The 13,416-nt window shown below is 36.9% G+C and overlaps 1 protein-coding gene across 3 annotated transcripts in view; it reads right to left on the reverse strand.

The window, feature by feature from the left end:
• MID1 (midline 1) overlaps positions 1-13,416 on the reverse strand; it is a 242,841-nt gene that overhangs the window by 81,699 nt on the left and 147,726 nt on the right. For all 3 annotated transcript variants that reach the window (XM_027675158.1, XM_027675157.1, XM_027675159.1), the window contains exon 2: positions 11,411-12,126. In XM_027675158.1, the coding sequence (XP_027530959.1) occupies positions 11,411-12,070 (660 nt within the window). In that variant the 5' untranslated portion in view covers positions 12,071-12,126. The remainder of the gene's footprint in view (positions 1-11,410; positions 12,127-13,416) is intronic.

Here is a 13,416-nt window from a genome sequence, read left to right on the forward strand (position 1 = left end):
GCCTGCCCATACATAAGGAACATGCAAGAAAATATTGCAGCATCATATAAATTCACCCAAAGTTTGCATAACCTCGACAGGCGTCTCGTGAGTCCTTTTGGCGAGTGGGCACCTTATCACCCCTTGTGCTGAAAAAGGGGCTCAAAGCAGGAACTCCGTCACATGGCAGATCTGACAGAGTACAAGAAGCATTTGGACAATACTCTCAGGTACATGGTGTGACTTTTGGGGCTGTCCTGTGCAGGGTTAAGAGCTGGACTCAATGATCCTTATGGGTCCCTTCCAACTCTGCATATTCTGTGATTTTGTGAAAACATTTTAAACACCTATTCAGGTGAACCTTCATGCATACACTGATCAGAATGTGTCCTTCTCTTGAGTAACTTATTATTAAGGTAGATATTGCTCAAATTCAGTTTGAATGAGTTATAATCTCTATATGCTGCCGGCTACATTTGGAAATAAAGTTTGCTCATGTTGTTTTTACCTATAGCTTGACAAGTCTGCTTAATGCTTCTACCACGAGACACGTGTTGTGAACAGTTGCCCATCTTTGCAATTTACCTGTATCATAACAAATAACAAAACCCAGGTGTATAGGCTCACATTTCAAAATAGCCAGTACATCCCCAGAAGCGCAGAGAGGAGTTTTGAGAGGGAGGCTACTGTATCATAGGAACCTGTGAAACTGCCAGCTGGTCTTAGAGTAAAGCCCTGAGTGCCTACCAAGAGAACATTAATCCACATAACCAAGAGGGCAACGTAGGTTCTTCTCTTTTACATTGTCACATGATGTTTTCACTTCTCTAGTAGCTAATGAAAGATGATGTCTTTCATTTTTTTTCCTTTAATAATTTTAACTATCAGCTAGCTTTAGATGTAGAAAATTTCTCTGACATTCAAATGCATTACAAGCTTGAACTGACATTGTTATTCATAGGTATCATTACATCTCAATATAAACTGCAGAGGGTAAGCAGGAGAATTTGATGAGTTTTAAATTTTGTGGCATATGTGTGGATACTTTTGGAGAAAGAAGAGAGAAGCTGGATTATTTTGACTGGGGAAGCACTTCTTTTTCTTCTTCATTTCCACTTCAAATTGGCTTCTCCAGCTCAGATACTCGGAGTGTGCTAAGAAATTTTCCAGTACTATCTGCCATCAGAGATGTTCCAGCTTATTTGTAGTCAAACAGACTAGTATTTATTTTCTGAGGAAAAAATAGAAGCTTAATACCTCTAAAGTATGCATATCTTTAAAATATGTGTGTGAATTACTGGTAGAATTACAGTAAACAATACAGAAAAAAATGCTGCAGTGGTTTATGACTTTAGACATTTCCCAAAACAAGAGTTATATTAACAATCTCAACCTGATATTAGTCCTGGGATCCAAGAGCTCTATCCCCCTCTCACTCCCATCTCTTCACTCAGCCTAACAGCAGATTGTTGCTCCCATCTTCATCTATCTTGGTATTAACTTTGATTTATCACCCACAACTGGTGAGTCTACTGTGAGTAATGGTGTAAGAAATGATTAATGCAGTAAGGCACTAGGAAGTAATTGCATTGAAAAGGCCTGCCTGTACTTTTTAGCTTTTTAAGAAAAGACTATACATTTCATCGCTACTTATCATAATGAACTGATGTGGATGTTACATGAAAGATCTCTTCTCACTATGCCATGTTCTTATTTTATTTAGAATATCCTTTGGAAAAAGAATATGTCATCAAAACAATAATTTCATTAAGAAATTAAAGCTTAAACACTTACGAGATAGAACAGAATATCTCATAAAATATGAGACATTCTCTCATATTTTGGAATTTATTTTTTTTCCCCAAACTTAGGGTGTGTAAATTTACAGTCGATAAAGAGCACAGTGTATTAACATCAGTTTGGACATCAGAATTAATCTGTTATTAGACTGGCACATAATGCACATACAGAACCAGGAACTGCACTGTGACCTCTTCTCTTAGATGAAGAGCACAAGAATCCAGACTTTTCAACATAATGCTAAGGTGGGGTGAGACTATTGTCTTTCAAACCAAAATAATTACAAGAAATCAAATAGTAGTGCTTCCACTGACTAGTGAAACTAGCCAATATTAATTTAAAACTTCTTTCTTATTTAGTCTTGACCATTACATGATGTCAGCAGCTCACTGGAATATTACCATGACCACATAAAATGTCTACGTACCTGTCATGCTTCCTTTTGTGTTTTGCGTTAAGCAGAGCTGAATGAATTCTGTGAAGCTGGGATTACATCTCATGTACTCATATAAGATCTTATATTACAGGACCTTTTTTGAATTGAGCTTTTGGGGATTATCACAGTAAAATCAAGTAAATTTATTTCTATATTTTACAGATGCGGTTGGCAGAGATGATAGTACAGGGGAATGTTGTCTATTCCAAAGTCAAAAATGCTCACAGAGATTTTATTTTTCTTTTTTCTTAAAAAAACCCTCAACTTCTATATAGAGATGAAACTGTAAATTACTCCACCAAAATATCCTGGGCTTTTCAAATTTTCAGTATTTGGTTTCTGCAGCCATTGTTTTGTGGGCCACTAAAAGACTATGAACAAGGAGTCTGAGGTAGTTTAGAAGATTATTCTCAATATCACAACTAATTAAACAGATAATTAACAAAAGAAAAAGCTAACCATAGGCACTCCAGTTACATTTCACATCTGTGCTGAATTTTATCTCTCTCATGCTGTAAAATATAATTATAGAATCATACTGCTACTTTATATTATTATGGCAAACATACTGTAAGGAAGCTAAAATAGCGAAGTTTCAAAATATAAGACTGAGATTACATTCTGACAGGAAATTTTCACTTCTCCAAAAATGCAAATTTTGTGAGCATGGAAAAACCACAAATCACCACACACTTATTTTCAAAGTCAAACCAATGCGTGTAATAAATAAAAAAATGTAAATAGCCTAAAAATTGTAATTGAGATAAACAAGAAAAAATATTTATACAGAACTACATTCCTGACTATGGACTTGTTGCTTGTCTCTTTTTCTTCCCTTTCTAGTTTTCAGTGCTCAGAGTCTCAGTGAGCTCTTTCAGGGGAGATAAGGTGTATATGCAAACACATAGGTGCTAGTAGGCAGCACAGAATTTTCTAAATTTTGCAGTGCAATTCTACCTAAGACAAAGACTCACATCTTGGCACCTGGGAGCAGCTGAAAACAGGTAGGAAAGCTTTAGCAAAGGGGACCAGGAAGGTACAGAAGCAATCCAAAGGTCCAGTCCCTCAAGCAAATTTGTCTTAGGCATTAAAATAACGCTGTAGATGCTCCCCTTCCACAGTCATAAACTATTGCATAGGACCCACATGTCACAGAAAGAAGAAATCTGTAAAAAAAGTAATACTTCCACTCCAGTCTGTAGAAATTAAAAAAGAAAAGGCTATCGTAAAAAGCAATCCTGCTGGCACCATCAAGGCACATCATCAAGAAAGTCAGTTATATATTATATATTTATTAGCTACCCAAAATATTATAAGTATTTTACTGGTGAAGACAATGCACTATCAATTAAACATTTCTACTGAACTCAGCATAGTCACACTTTGATAAAATCATCTAATTTTCAATTTTCTTTGCTCCTCCTTTATTTTTCACTGACTTTAGATAAGGGGAAAATAGATTTGCAAGAGCACAATCTAAACAAGACATGAAAGCTGTGAAGGACAGGAATACCCTCACCTCAAGTCCTTGATGTGGGTCCCTGCTTTCGAGGGCAACAAGTCCTTCCTAGCATAAGAAAAGGCTTTGTGCATAGTGGGTCAAGGGATGCCAGCAGAGATAGGGGTCTGGATGACTGGTTTTGGGGAGAGGTAAACACAGATGGGAGGAAAAGGGGAACACACAGGCTTATCACCCATATCGGACTTTGAATTCAAAGTGTGCTTTAGCAACCCAACACGGCTTTCCAGGCCACGACCTTCTGCAGGAGTTTCCCTTGCCATAGACTATTCAGACTTTCCAAATTAGGCACTGTTTCTGTTTAGTATAAAAACCTACGTATAGGATGACAATGCTAATGACATATACAAGTATTGACGTTGCTAGGAAGTGAACATTTTGCTGAAGAAAGAGGGTTAAAGAAAAACATAATAGATGTAAGGCAAAAAATTGAAAGTAGTGTATTGGGATCACTGCTAAATTTGTGTTTTAAGATCAGACAATATAAAAAAAATAAAATGCAAGAGGTCGTGAAAATTATTCAAAAATTATTCAACACAAGGTGAAGAATTAAAATGCTTTAATCATGCTCCTATGATTGTGTGTCATTACTGGGCAGAGTTAAAGTAATCTCTCCATGGAGCAATCTAACATATTAAATTAAAGGTTGAAAAAAATCTGAATAATGAGTGTTCTGCAGTGCTTATTTGGGAGATATTTACATCCAGGTTTTGGGGTGGGATTTTTTTTCCTGTTTAAAGCCTATTACTACCTTCACATTTGTCTGAAAAATATATTTGCTGTCACATTATTTTTTAATGTATTTGCATTCAAATGAGGTTATGCTTTAAAATAAGTTCAGAATATACATACCTAACATATGGACATATATATCTATACCCTTCCACACACCTCTGAATGCTATTGAAGACTGTGGGGTTTGGCTACTGTCCATGTTAAGTAGTTTTATCCTTACACATCCAACTAGCTTTAACATTCCCTGGTAAAGCACTAAAACAATTGGCTGACTCATTCTGTTTATCAGCTATAAGGAAATGTTCTGTTATGCTAAAACTCACAAATATTCTGCCTTTGAAAGACCACTTGTTTGTTACTTTTCCTGTTACCAACCCAATCTTCGTTACTCTGGTAGTGAGATCGTACATTCCTACAAAAAGGGTCAACCTGTGCACAATGTTCTAAAACAGTTTGTTGTTTGCCTTTAAACTCATCTATTTGCTTAATTTACATGCTTATCACTTTATTATTTGTGTTTAAACACAAATTCTCATTACAAGGAAGTATCTGCCATGCATTACATCTCCACCAACTTTCAAGCACCGTATTATCTAAAAACACATAAGCAACGAAGGGTCAATTCAGAGGTCATTACAATATGCCAATTTGGAGCTTGAACATGGGCTCTTAAAATCTGTTATCTGAACAGTTTGGACCAGAACCATGGAAAAGTATGACAGTACCTTTTACTTAATTCCTAGTCTGGCTTCCCTGGAAATCAGAGTCACAAGAACAAAGATAATAATGCTGTACTATTCACACTTTTGTTTAATTCTTTTGTTCTTCCGGAATAGATTAGGCCTTCAACACCATCATTTCCACTAAAATTGAAGGAAATAAATAGTATGTGAAAGACTTGCCAACTGTTAAATTTGTGAAAGTAAGTTTTGAAAAACTATGGCATATATTATCTAAAGGAACTTAGGCAGATAAAATTAAACCAACCTCACAGTACCTAGAACTATTGTAAAATCATAGTTTATTATCCACAGTCATATCCATGAGTGACTTCAAAATGTTTCTAAAATAAAAAAAAACACACAACTCCTGTCATAAAAGACTAATATTGGTATTCGGTATTAACACTTTCTATTATCCTTCTAAACTCTGACAAAGAAATACCAAGCAGAGGAAACAGACATTTGAGATAACACTAAACTAAAGAGACAATGTTCTAAAGTTTGCCTTCATAATCATATGTCAGTGTAATTAAATAAGTGTGGCTGGAAAACGGTTGTAGTCATAGTTTATTCCTATGTCAATCTTCTTCCACAGAATAACTTAAAATTTTTGGATCTTTGCAAATACAGAAGCACAGACAGTTAGTTATATTTTTGCATCTGTTTCTGGGTTAAATAATTAAGTAATATCAGATAATATATCAAGCTGCATCTAATCTGGTAATAATGAAAGTCCTTGAGTTCTACATTTTGTTAGGTTGGATATAGTGTTTTAACTACATGTTAAACTTGCATAACTGGCACTATAAAAAGTAACACTCTCAATCTGTTAAGTACAATGTAAGGGAAAGTGCCATTTATCTAAATGTTTAATAACACATATCACTATAACACTGACATACTATGTCTTTACATATCAGTTGGATTTTTTTAAAAGAGCTCCTTTAAATATAAAGTTAGGAAACCTAAGGGTATGCAGAGAAAATATAAATTTAGATGCAAATATATTCAACTACTAAAAAAGATATATGCATGGAACACTAAAAATAGACAAGAAATAAAGTAATTTTTGTGTAGTTTATATATATATATGTGATAGAATATACTTTTACTGACCTACGCATATACATGACACTGTACATATTTACCTAAAATATAGGCATATGTGTATTTCTTCAAATTCAAGATTCTAGATATTCATGAACTTAAGACATTACTAAAAATTACCCATATTTCTATGCTAGACAAACAACCCTACATTCATATCATCATCATGGCTAGGCTTCGCGAACAAAGATTTGGGAAGGGCTCTACCCACGTTTGTTACAAGCGCGTTGGTGGCTAAAAAGGCCAATACGAGACAGGCATGTCCAGTTGCAAAAGACACAGCAGAAAGACTCCTTAGGTGGTATATTCTGCAAGGCTTGATTCTTTCTGCATTCACATAAATACTAACATATTGTATTATATAATTTAGTTTTTATATAAATAAATAATATTAAATATAAATAAATAAATACTAATAAATTAGTATTTCCTTTATATACTTATGCAATGTAAATATGGGCATAAAATGAATTAAATGTATATAGACAAATATTTACATGTACAAGTATAATATATTTATATGTAAGTCCAGAAACCAATGTTCCTGGATTGTTAATCCCACTGTATGTTGGAGTACAGATTTGTAAGTGCTGGATTCTTAGAGAATCACCATGTATCAATTAATGATCAAGCTGCCATTACAAAACAATGCCAAATAAAAATAGTTGGAAAGCTTCAACACATATTTTGCCAGTATATCTGCAAAGGCATTTAAATATGAAAAGTTTTTAATTCATGAGATATGTAGCAGAGAAGTAGACATATTTGTGCTTTTTATTGTAGTAGTTGTGGATTTGACAGTCTCCCACCTTTACACAGTCAAATAGATTTATAAGAGTTGAATGCAATCCTCCCTATGCGGAAACAATTTATGACTGCTTTCTAACAAAGAAATTATTTGCAATTAGTTGAATTGACACACCATAGAAAACAGAATCCTTGCATCCTGAATGTAGGAAAAATAGATGTCTATGGATTCTGCCACTAAAACTAGGTGAAAACCACACAAACAAGAAGCTCCCTTTTGTTTCTGGAATGGCTGAGTTCTATTCAGAAGGGCTGCCCTGACTTCATAAACATGTCCAAAACAAATGAGTGCTAATAAATGTCAAAAAAAATACGGAGAACCAAAGCTAACCTACAGCAATTCGATTCAACAGAAGATCTTTCCTGACCTAAGAAAGTATGAAAATTGTGCCGAAATTATTTTTTGGCAAGAAGATATTTGTCAGAGGCCAAATTCTCAGTAAATATGAAGACAAGTAAAATAATCACTTTCAAAAGTGTTGTTCTGGCTTTATACCATTTAAAAATATGTTTTATCATTTGTCTTTCTCTTTTGTTACACCTCTTCATGGCTCTTTGCTAATATTAAATGAGCAATATCTTTCCATTCACACATTGTAAGTTTGTTCTCCCTCAAATATTCTCTCTTCTTCAAAATAAATCTTATCTATTGGGATTTTTTCCACTTTCATGAGTCTAAATATATCTATAAAACAATGGTAACTTTATAATTTTTCTCTGAAAAAAGAAGACTGTACTTTTAAATTGTCTTTTCATTGCAAAGAGACAAAAGTGACAGAATCAATATCAAAACTAACTAGCTATGAATATTTTCTTATAGGTAATATGGTCCAGTAAGCACAGGCATTTGTTATTTTGATGTTTAAAGTTCTCATTGTTTTTGCAACTAAACATTATTTTTAATTTATATCATAATTTGGACCACTACCTCATAAATCTAGTGTATCGCCAGGATATTTCCTGTTCTCTATTTTAGTCATGGCTTATTGTTTTCTCCATTGTTAATGTGTGTACGTGTATGATCCACTTTAAAAAAAACAACAAAAAAAACCAAAGCACATCTATAATCACTAAACCAAAATAAGCATAAAGGTATATCCCCTGATCGTGTAGCTAAGAAAGAAAGGATTGCTCCTGGAAGAACACAAGTGCCCTCAGTCTCCTCAACCTCAGCGTAAGTTGAGAAATAAAAGCACCTCTAAGGGCTGGGGATGGTTGCTACAGAAAACACTTCCTCATTTAGAGATGTCCACAATTGCTGTTACATTGACTGTTAAACACACTTCAGCATAGACGCCTCTGTTGGACAAGTGTACAGAACTCCTAATTAAGGAGTTCCATTTTTGCCACAAAAGGAGCTAGATTGTAATGACATCTTTTGTCCTATGCTTAATAAAGGGTGAGATATTGTTTAAACAATTAGCAACACCGCTGCAAGAGAATGTAAGTAATTAGCATAGCTTAACACCCAGAGGAACACCACTCGCTCTTGTTAGTGTCAACAGTGTGTCAATTTAAAAAGAAAAATCACAAGATTCACTTGATGTGGTTTAGCTTTTCTTTTGGAAAGATAAAGTTAACCACATATTTTTTAATTGATGCACTATACTACTGGCTACCTCATTCTCATTCTTTCAGAATTTTTTTACAAGATTTTAAAGATTTTAAAGACATATCAAACCCCATGTATATTAAAAAGCCACTGCAGATTAATAGCAAGCAACAACCCATTTTCTCTAGTGGAGATTTTCTGATCTATTTGAATTTTTAATCTGAAAAAGGTGTGTGTACATTACCTGTAAGTTAACAAAGACTGTCTACGAGCACATACCTAATGTTATGTTAGCAGAAAGACCAGTGACTCAAGAGGTCATATAACGATTTATGAAGGAAGAGGAGGTCTGAAAGTGGAAAGGGGCCTGAAATTCTTGCCTCTCAGCTACCAAACACTGGTGTGATCCAGTATTGTTCTTTCACTTCTTGTAGGGTAAATGCCAATCTATGGAAGTGAAAATCTCATTTTCTGAGATTGACTTACAAACCAGAACAAATTGCTGAGACAGAAATCTAATGGGGAAAGGGAAGACATAGGTTTCAGACTACCTTCTTATGAACAGAGAATGGATGCTGGATCTGGATGGGAAACACCTAGCCTACTGTTCCTGGAGTCAGGGCATAAACGTGTCATGATTGCTGGCATAATTGCCATGACTGATTTCATCACTGGCAATAGAACGTGAAATAGGCTTCTTCATGACAAAGACAATAGGAACAGGATTTCACATAGACTAGTAATTGTCTGTGTAAACTTGTTTTATACAGTGTGGGTACAAAGACAGTCCACATCTCAAAAGAAATCATACAGATAATCATAAATGATGTTAGGAGTTGTCGGTATGAGGCAAGAGTTATTTGGCCTAGGACTACGCTAACCATTAAATTAGTACTTTAATTAATCTTCCAGAAAACTCGTGGAAAGTACTTTATTAGGCTTCTGCCAGGTTAGCTGAACTGGGTAACATCCAATGCAAATGTTATTTGTGTTTCTGAGATGCATCTTCTTAAAGCCTAAGCAAAGACACTTTTTTGAACAGGCATCTTTGCACAGAAAAGCCACAGATTGTGCAAAAATACCGTCATCTTCTTCACAACTGTCTGCACTATAGAGTCAAAGACATCAAGAGAGAAGACATGTCTTTTAAAGTCTTCTTTCAAGACTTGCATTGTCTATGTACATCAGCACTAAGAAACATTTACTACTTTTTCACATCCACAAAAGTATACTTATCCAGTATTTAATGTTGAAGGTATTTCGTGTTAAGTAGTCTATTCCTACTGGTATAACAATGGTAAAGCATACACTGTTACCTTACTAAATAGTAGCACCTGTTAAGGATGTAAACCCACTGGATCATTAAAAAGCACCATAAATCTATGCATCTTCGATTCATGTTTATAGCTCACACTCAACATTATCAGTGGATAAACTATTAAAATAACAGATCAGTTTAGTAAAAGAAGAAAGCAAAAATAACAATTCCTCCTTTGTAAATAACATCTTTTAGAGATGAAAGTAAGCTCCTGGGTCCAGGCAGAGAAGTGTCTTTCATTATGTTAATATAATCATAAAATATGATCTGCATGTTTGCATATTCATAAAGGCAAAAAACCCACACAGAATGTGTATGTAGATTTCATCTGCAATCACTTGAAGTTATCATAGACGTGTGCAGCCACACATTTTTATTTGAAAGGATTTAAGTTAGTTAAATCTATTAATTCAGTTTCTTTTCCAACTTCAAAATTCTGTGTGAGAAGGCTGGCAGATAAGCTTTGCTCTCCATGCTTGCAATTTCTTGATTGCAGTCCGTTTTTGAAAAATCTCACTGCACACAGGCACACACAGACTGTCTGGAGGGAGTGGGTGGAGGTAAGTGTGGGATACCTAATTCCTGCCTTGGCTCTGCAGCAGCAAAGGAATTGGCATGAGAGAAACGTACACCCAGGTGGATGGGAGGCCACTCACCTTGGCCTCAATATTCAGCAGGAGCTCTGCCTCTGCCAGCATCCCTCAGAGCCTCGAGAGAACCCTGAGACCTGACTGCCCACCGCTACCTCACCCAGGGCATCCTGTGCAGGGTCAAGCTGTCAGAGACTTCCATCTACCTGACAGAAGATGTGCCAGAAGCTTGCCAAACTGTGGGAATGCAACAAGCTCGGAAACAATTCTGGTTTTGTTTTCAGGACTGCAGTGCCTGCGAGGCTGGTGGGAGGCAGCACGGGAAGAGCGGAGCCAGCATTTGGTTTCCCTGGCTGGACAGGCAGCTGGCATCCCTGAAGCCAGCACAGATAAATGCATCTCCTGTTAGTGGTGATGTGAAGGGCTTTTCACAGTGAAAGCAATTTAATGAAAAATAATCAACAGCAAAGAATGCCTGACATTTCAATCAATGCCTGTGTATGTGCAGTCAGCACTATACCTTGCCAACTGCCAGGAATAAAGCTGCAGGTACATAGGGAAATTCACTTAAAGATTAGTATATACTACTCTTATGTCTTCCTTATGACAGCTTTAGAGAAATCAAAGCACAACTGAGGAATTTTTCTTAAAGTGAAATCTGACACATTTTAAATGGTGATGAGCAAACACACATACAGATGTGTATTTGTTTCTCGTCTGATTAGAGATCGCACATCCACCTTTCCCAACCCCTGCCCGAACAAGGAATTTATCATGCAACTGAAAGGAACTTTCCTTCCCAATCACACATTGCTTGGCTAGGAAAGCTGATAGGTAGCACTAACCTTTAGCTTGTCATAACGGTCACTTAAAGCTGCCACCTGATGGTCACGGTGTCGCCCAACCAGTTTACACAAGGCACAAATTAACTGGTCATCAGTCACGCAGTACATGTTAACTTTCTCATCCTCGTGCTCCAAGCACATTAATCCCCTGATGTGGGAGTCCGGGATGGGCTCGATGAGGCGGTGGCCAGTGAACGGCTTCTTATTGGGGTGAGTGGCTTTCAGGCACTCCTCGCAGTAGGACACCTCGCAGGTAACACAGGTTTTCACTGCCTCCTGGGCAGGGTCTTGGTCGCAGAACTGGCAGAGGACCTTCTCGCAGGACGACATGCTGTTGTTATCAAATGCCCGCTCCCGGCGGGTCTCGCTGGGGGAATTGGGCCCACTGACCGAGGCTTTCTGAAACCTGTCGATGATGTTCTGCAGGGTGACGTTACGCTTGAGCCCGTCTAGACCGCGCTGGCTGAGGGTGATGACATAGCGGCAGGTCGGGCACTGGAAGGCGGTGATAGACTCCACTGGCTCGTTGGTGGCGCAGTGGGAGACCAGGATGCGGTGTGCGCAGTTGAAGCAGAGGCTGTGAGCGCAAGGCAGCAGCAGCGGGTCTTCAAACAGCTCCAGACAGATAGGGCAGGTCAGTTCTGACTCCAGTGTTTCCATCTTCAGGCAAAGCTTTCCTGTGGCGTCAGCGAAATCCAGGGAAGCTGATCAGCTATCTGGAAACACACGTAAAATTCGATTAGGCGAGAGAAAACATGAGGGGTCAGCCATGGGGGGTTGTCAACTTTCGCCACTGCTCCCTGGTCAACCCACCACGCCAGGCGGGAGAGCAATCAAAAGTTTTGAACCTGCACATGAACATATCAAGGTATTTAAAACTGGACTGTTTTATTTATCACCCTTCCTTTTCACTTAATGAAAAAACCCCAAGCCGCCTTCATTTCTTTTTCCTTTTCCCTTTCTCTCTCATGCAATCAAGCAAAACAGCAGATGTTTCTGTGCATTATTAAAACCTAAAATGATGGTCTTCAAACAGCCTATTACAGCAAAATTAGATTTCTTCTGCAGATGCTGCTTTTGGCTTCACTCATCTACTACCAAAACTTTTTTAAAAAAACACTTCACCTTTGTGCAAGGATTAGTCCAGAGTATTATTATTGATAAATTTGTAATCTCTATTACCATTAACAAAGTTATTTTATCAGATTGAAATTTTCATTTGCTACTATAGAAATAGCATGGAATTTAGAGTACGTCTGTGTTTACTTATGTAAATATATATATGAATATATATGCCAGGAATAATGTTTCTAGGGAAGTATGTTATAGTTTACATATAATATGTATGATATATATCATATACTAATCTATTCCTATGTATTTCAAGAACATATACAGCTGTATTTATATGTACCTGTACTTTTGTGCATATATACCTGTACATATATGCCAAAAAATATATCACATCCATGTTTGTAGTAAGATAAACATAGCTAGGGGAGCGCACACTGTCATAACTGAAATGCCTAAAGGAAGGTGAATTAAGTAGATGGCAATAGTTAGTTTAGCCCAAATTTCTAACCTCTAGTACAAGAAGGGTCTCTAGACAGTAAGACAGTTAAGTGCAGTGAGATAGTGCATTGTGTGATTTGCTAGGAGGAGTTTGTGTGTGTGAGTGTGTAAGCATCACTTTTTTATGAATACTCTCTACTGCTAAAACATATGAACTACCTTCTGGTTTAGTGAACTTACTAAACATCTGAAATGGATTTGGATTAAAATCAATGATTTTTCAAAGGAGGGCATGGGATTTTCTGGAGAAGGTAGCAGTACACCCCCATCAGAGATCAACTAAAACTTCATTTTGCTTCCCTTCCTGTGCTCAGTGTTACAGAGCGTGGTTTTGAAAGAGTCGCCCTACGCAGCTCTCCCTGCCTAAGCTCCTGTCAAGAGCCTGTCGCTGCCGCAAGCAGACAGGTCAGTGAAGCAGAAGCAAAAGCTATGCT

This window comes from Neopelma chrysocephalum, unplaced genomic scaffold (genome assembly GCF_003984885.1).
Source record: "Neopelma chrysocephalum unplaced genomic scaffold, ASM398488v2 Primary Assembly neopelma1_25, whole genome shotgun sequence".
NCBI lineage: Eukaryota > Metazoa > Chordata > Aves > Passeriformes > Pipridae > Neopelma > Neopelma chrysocephalum.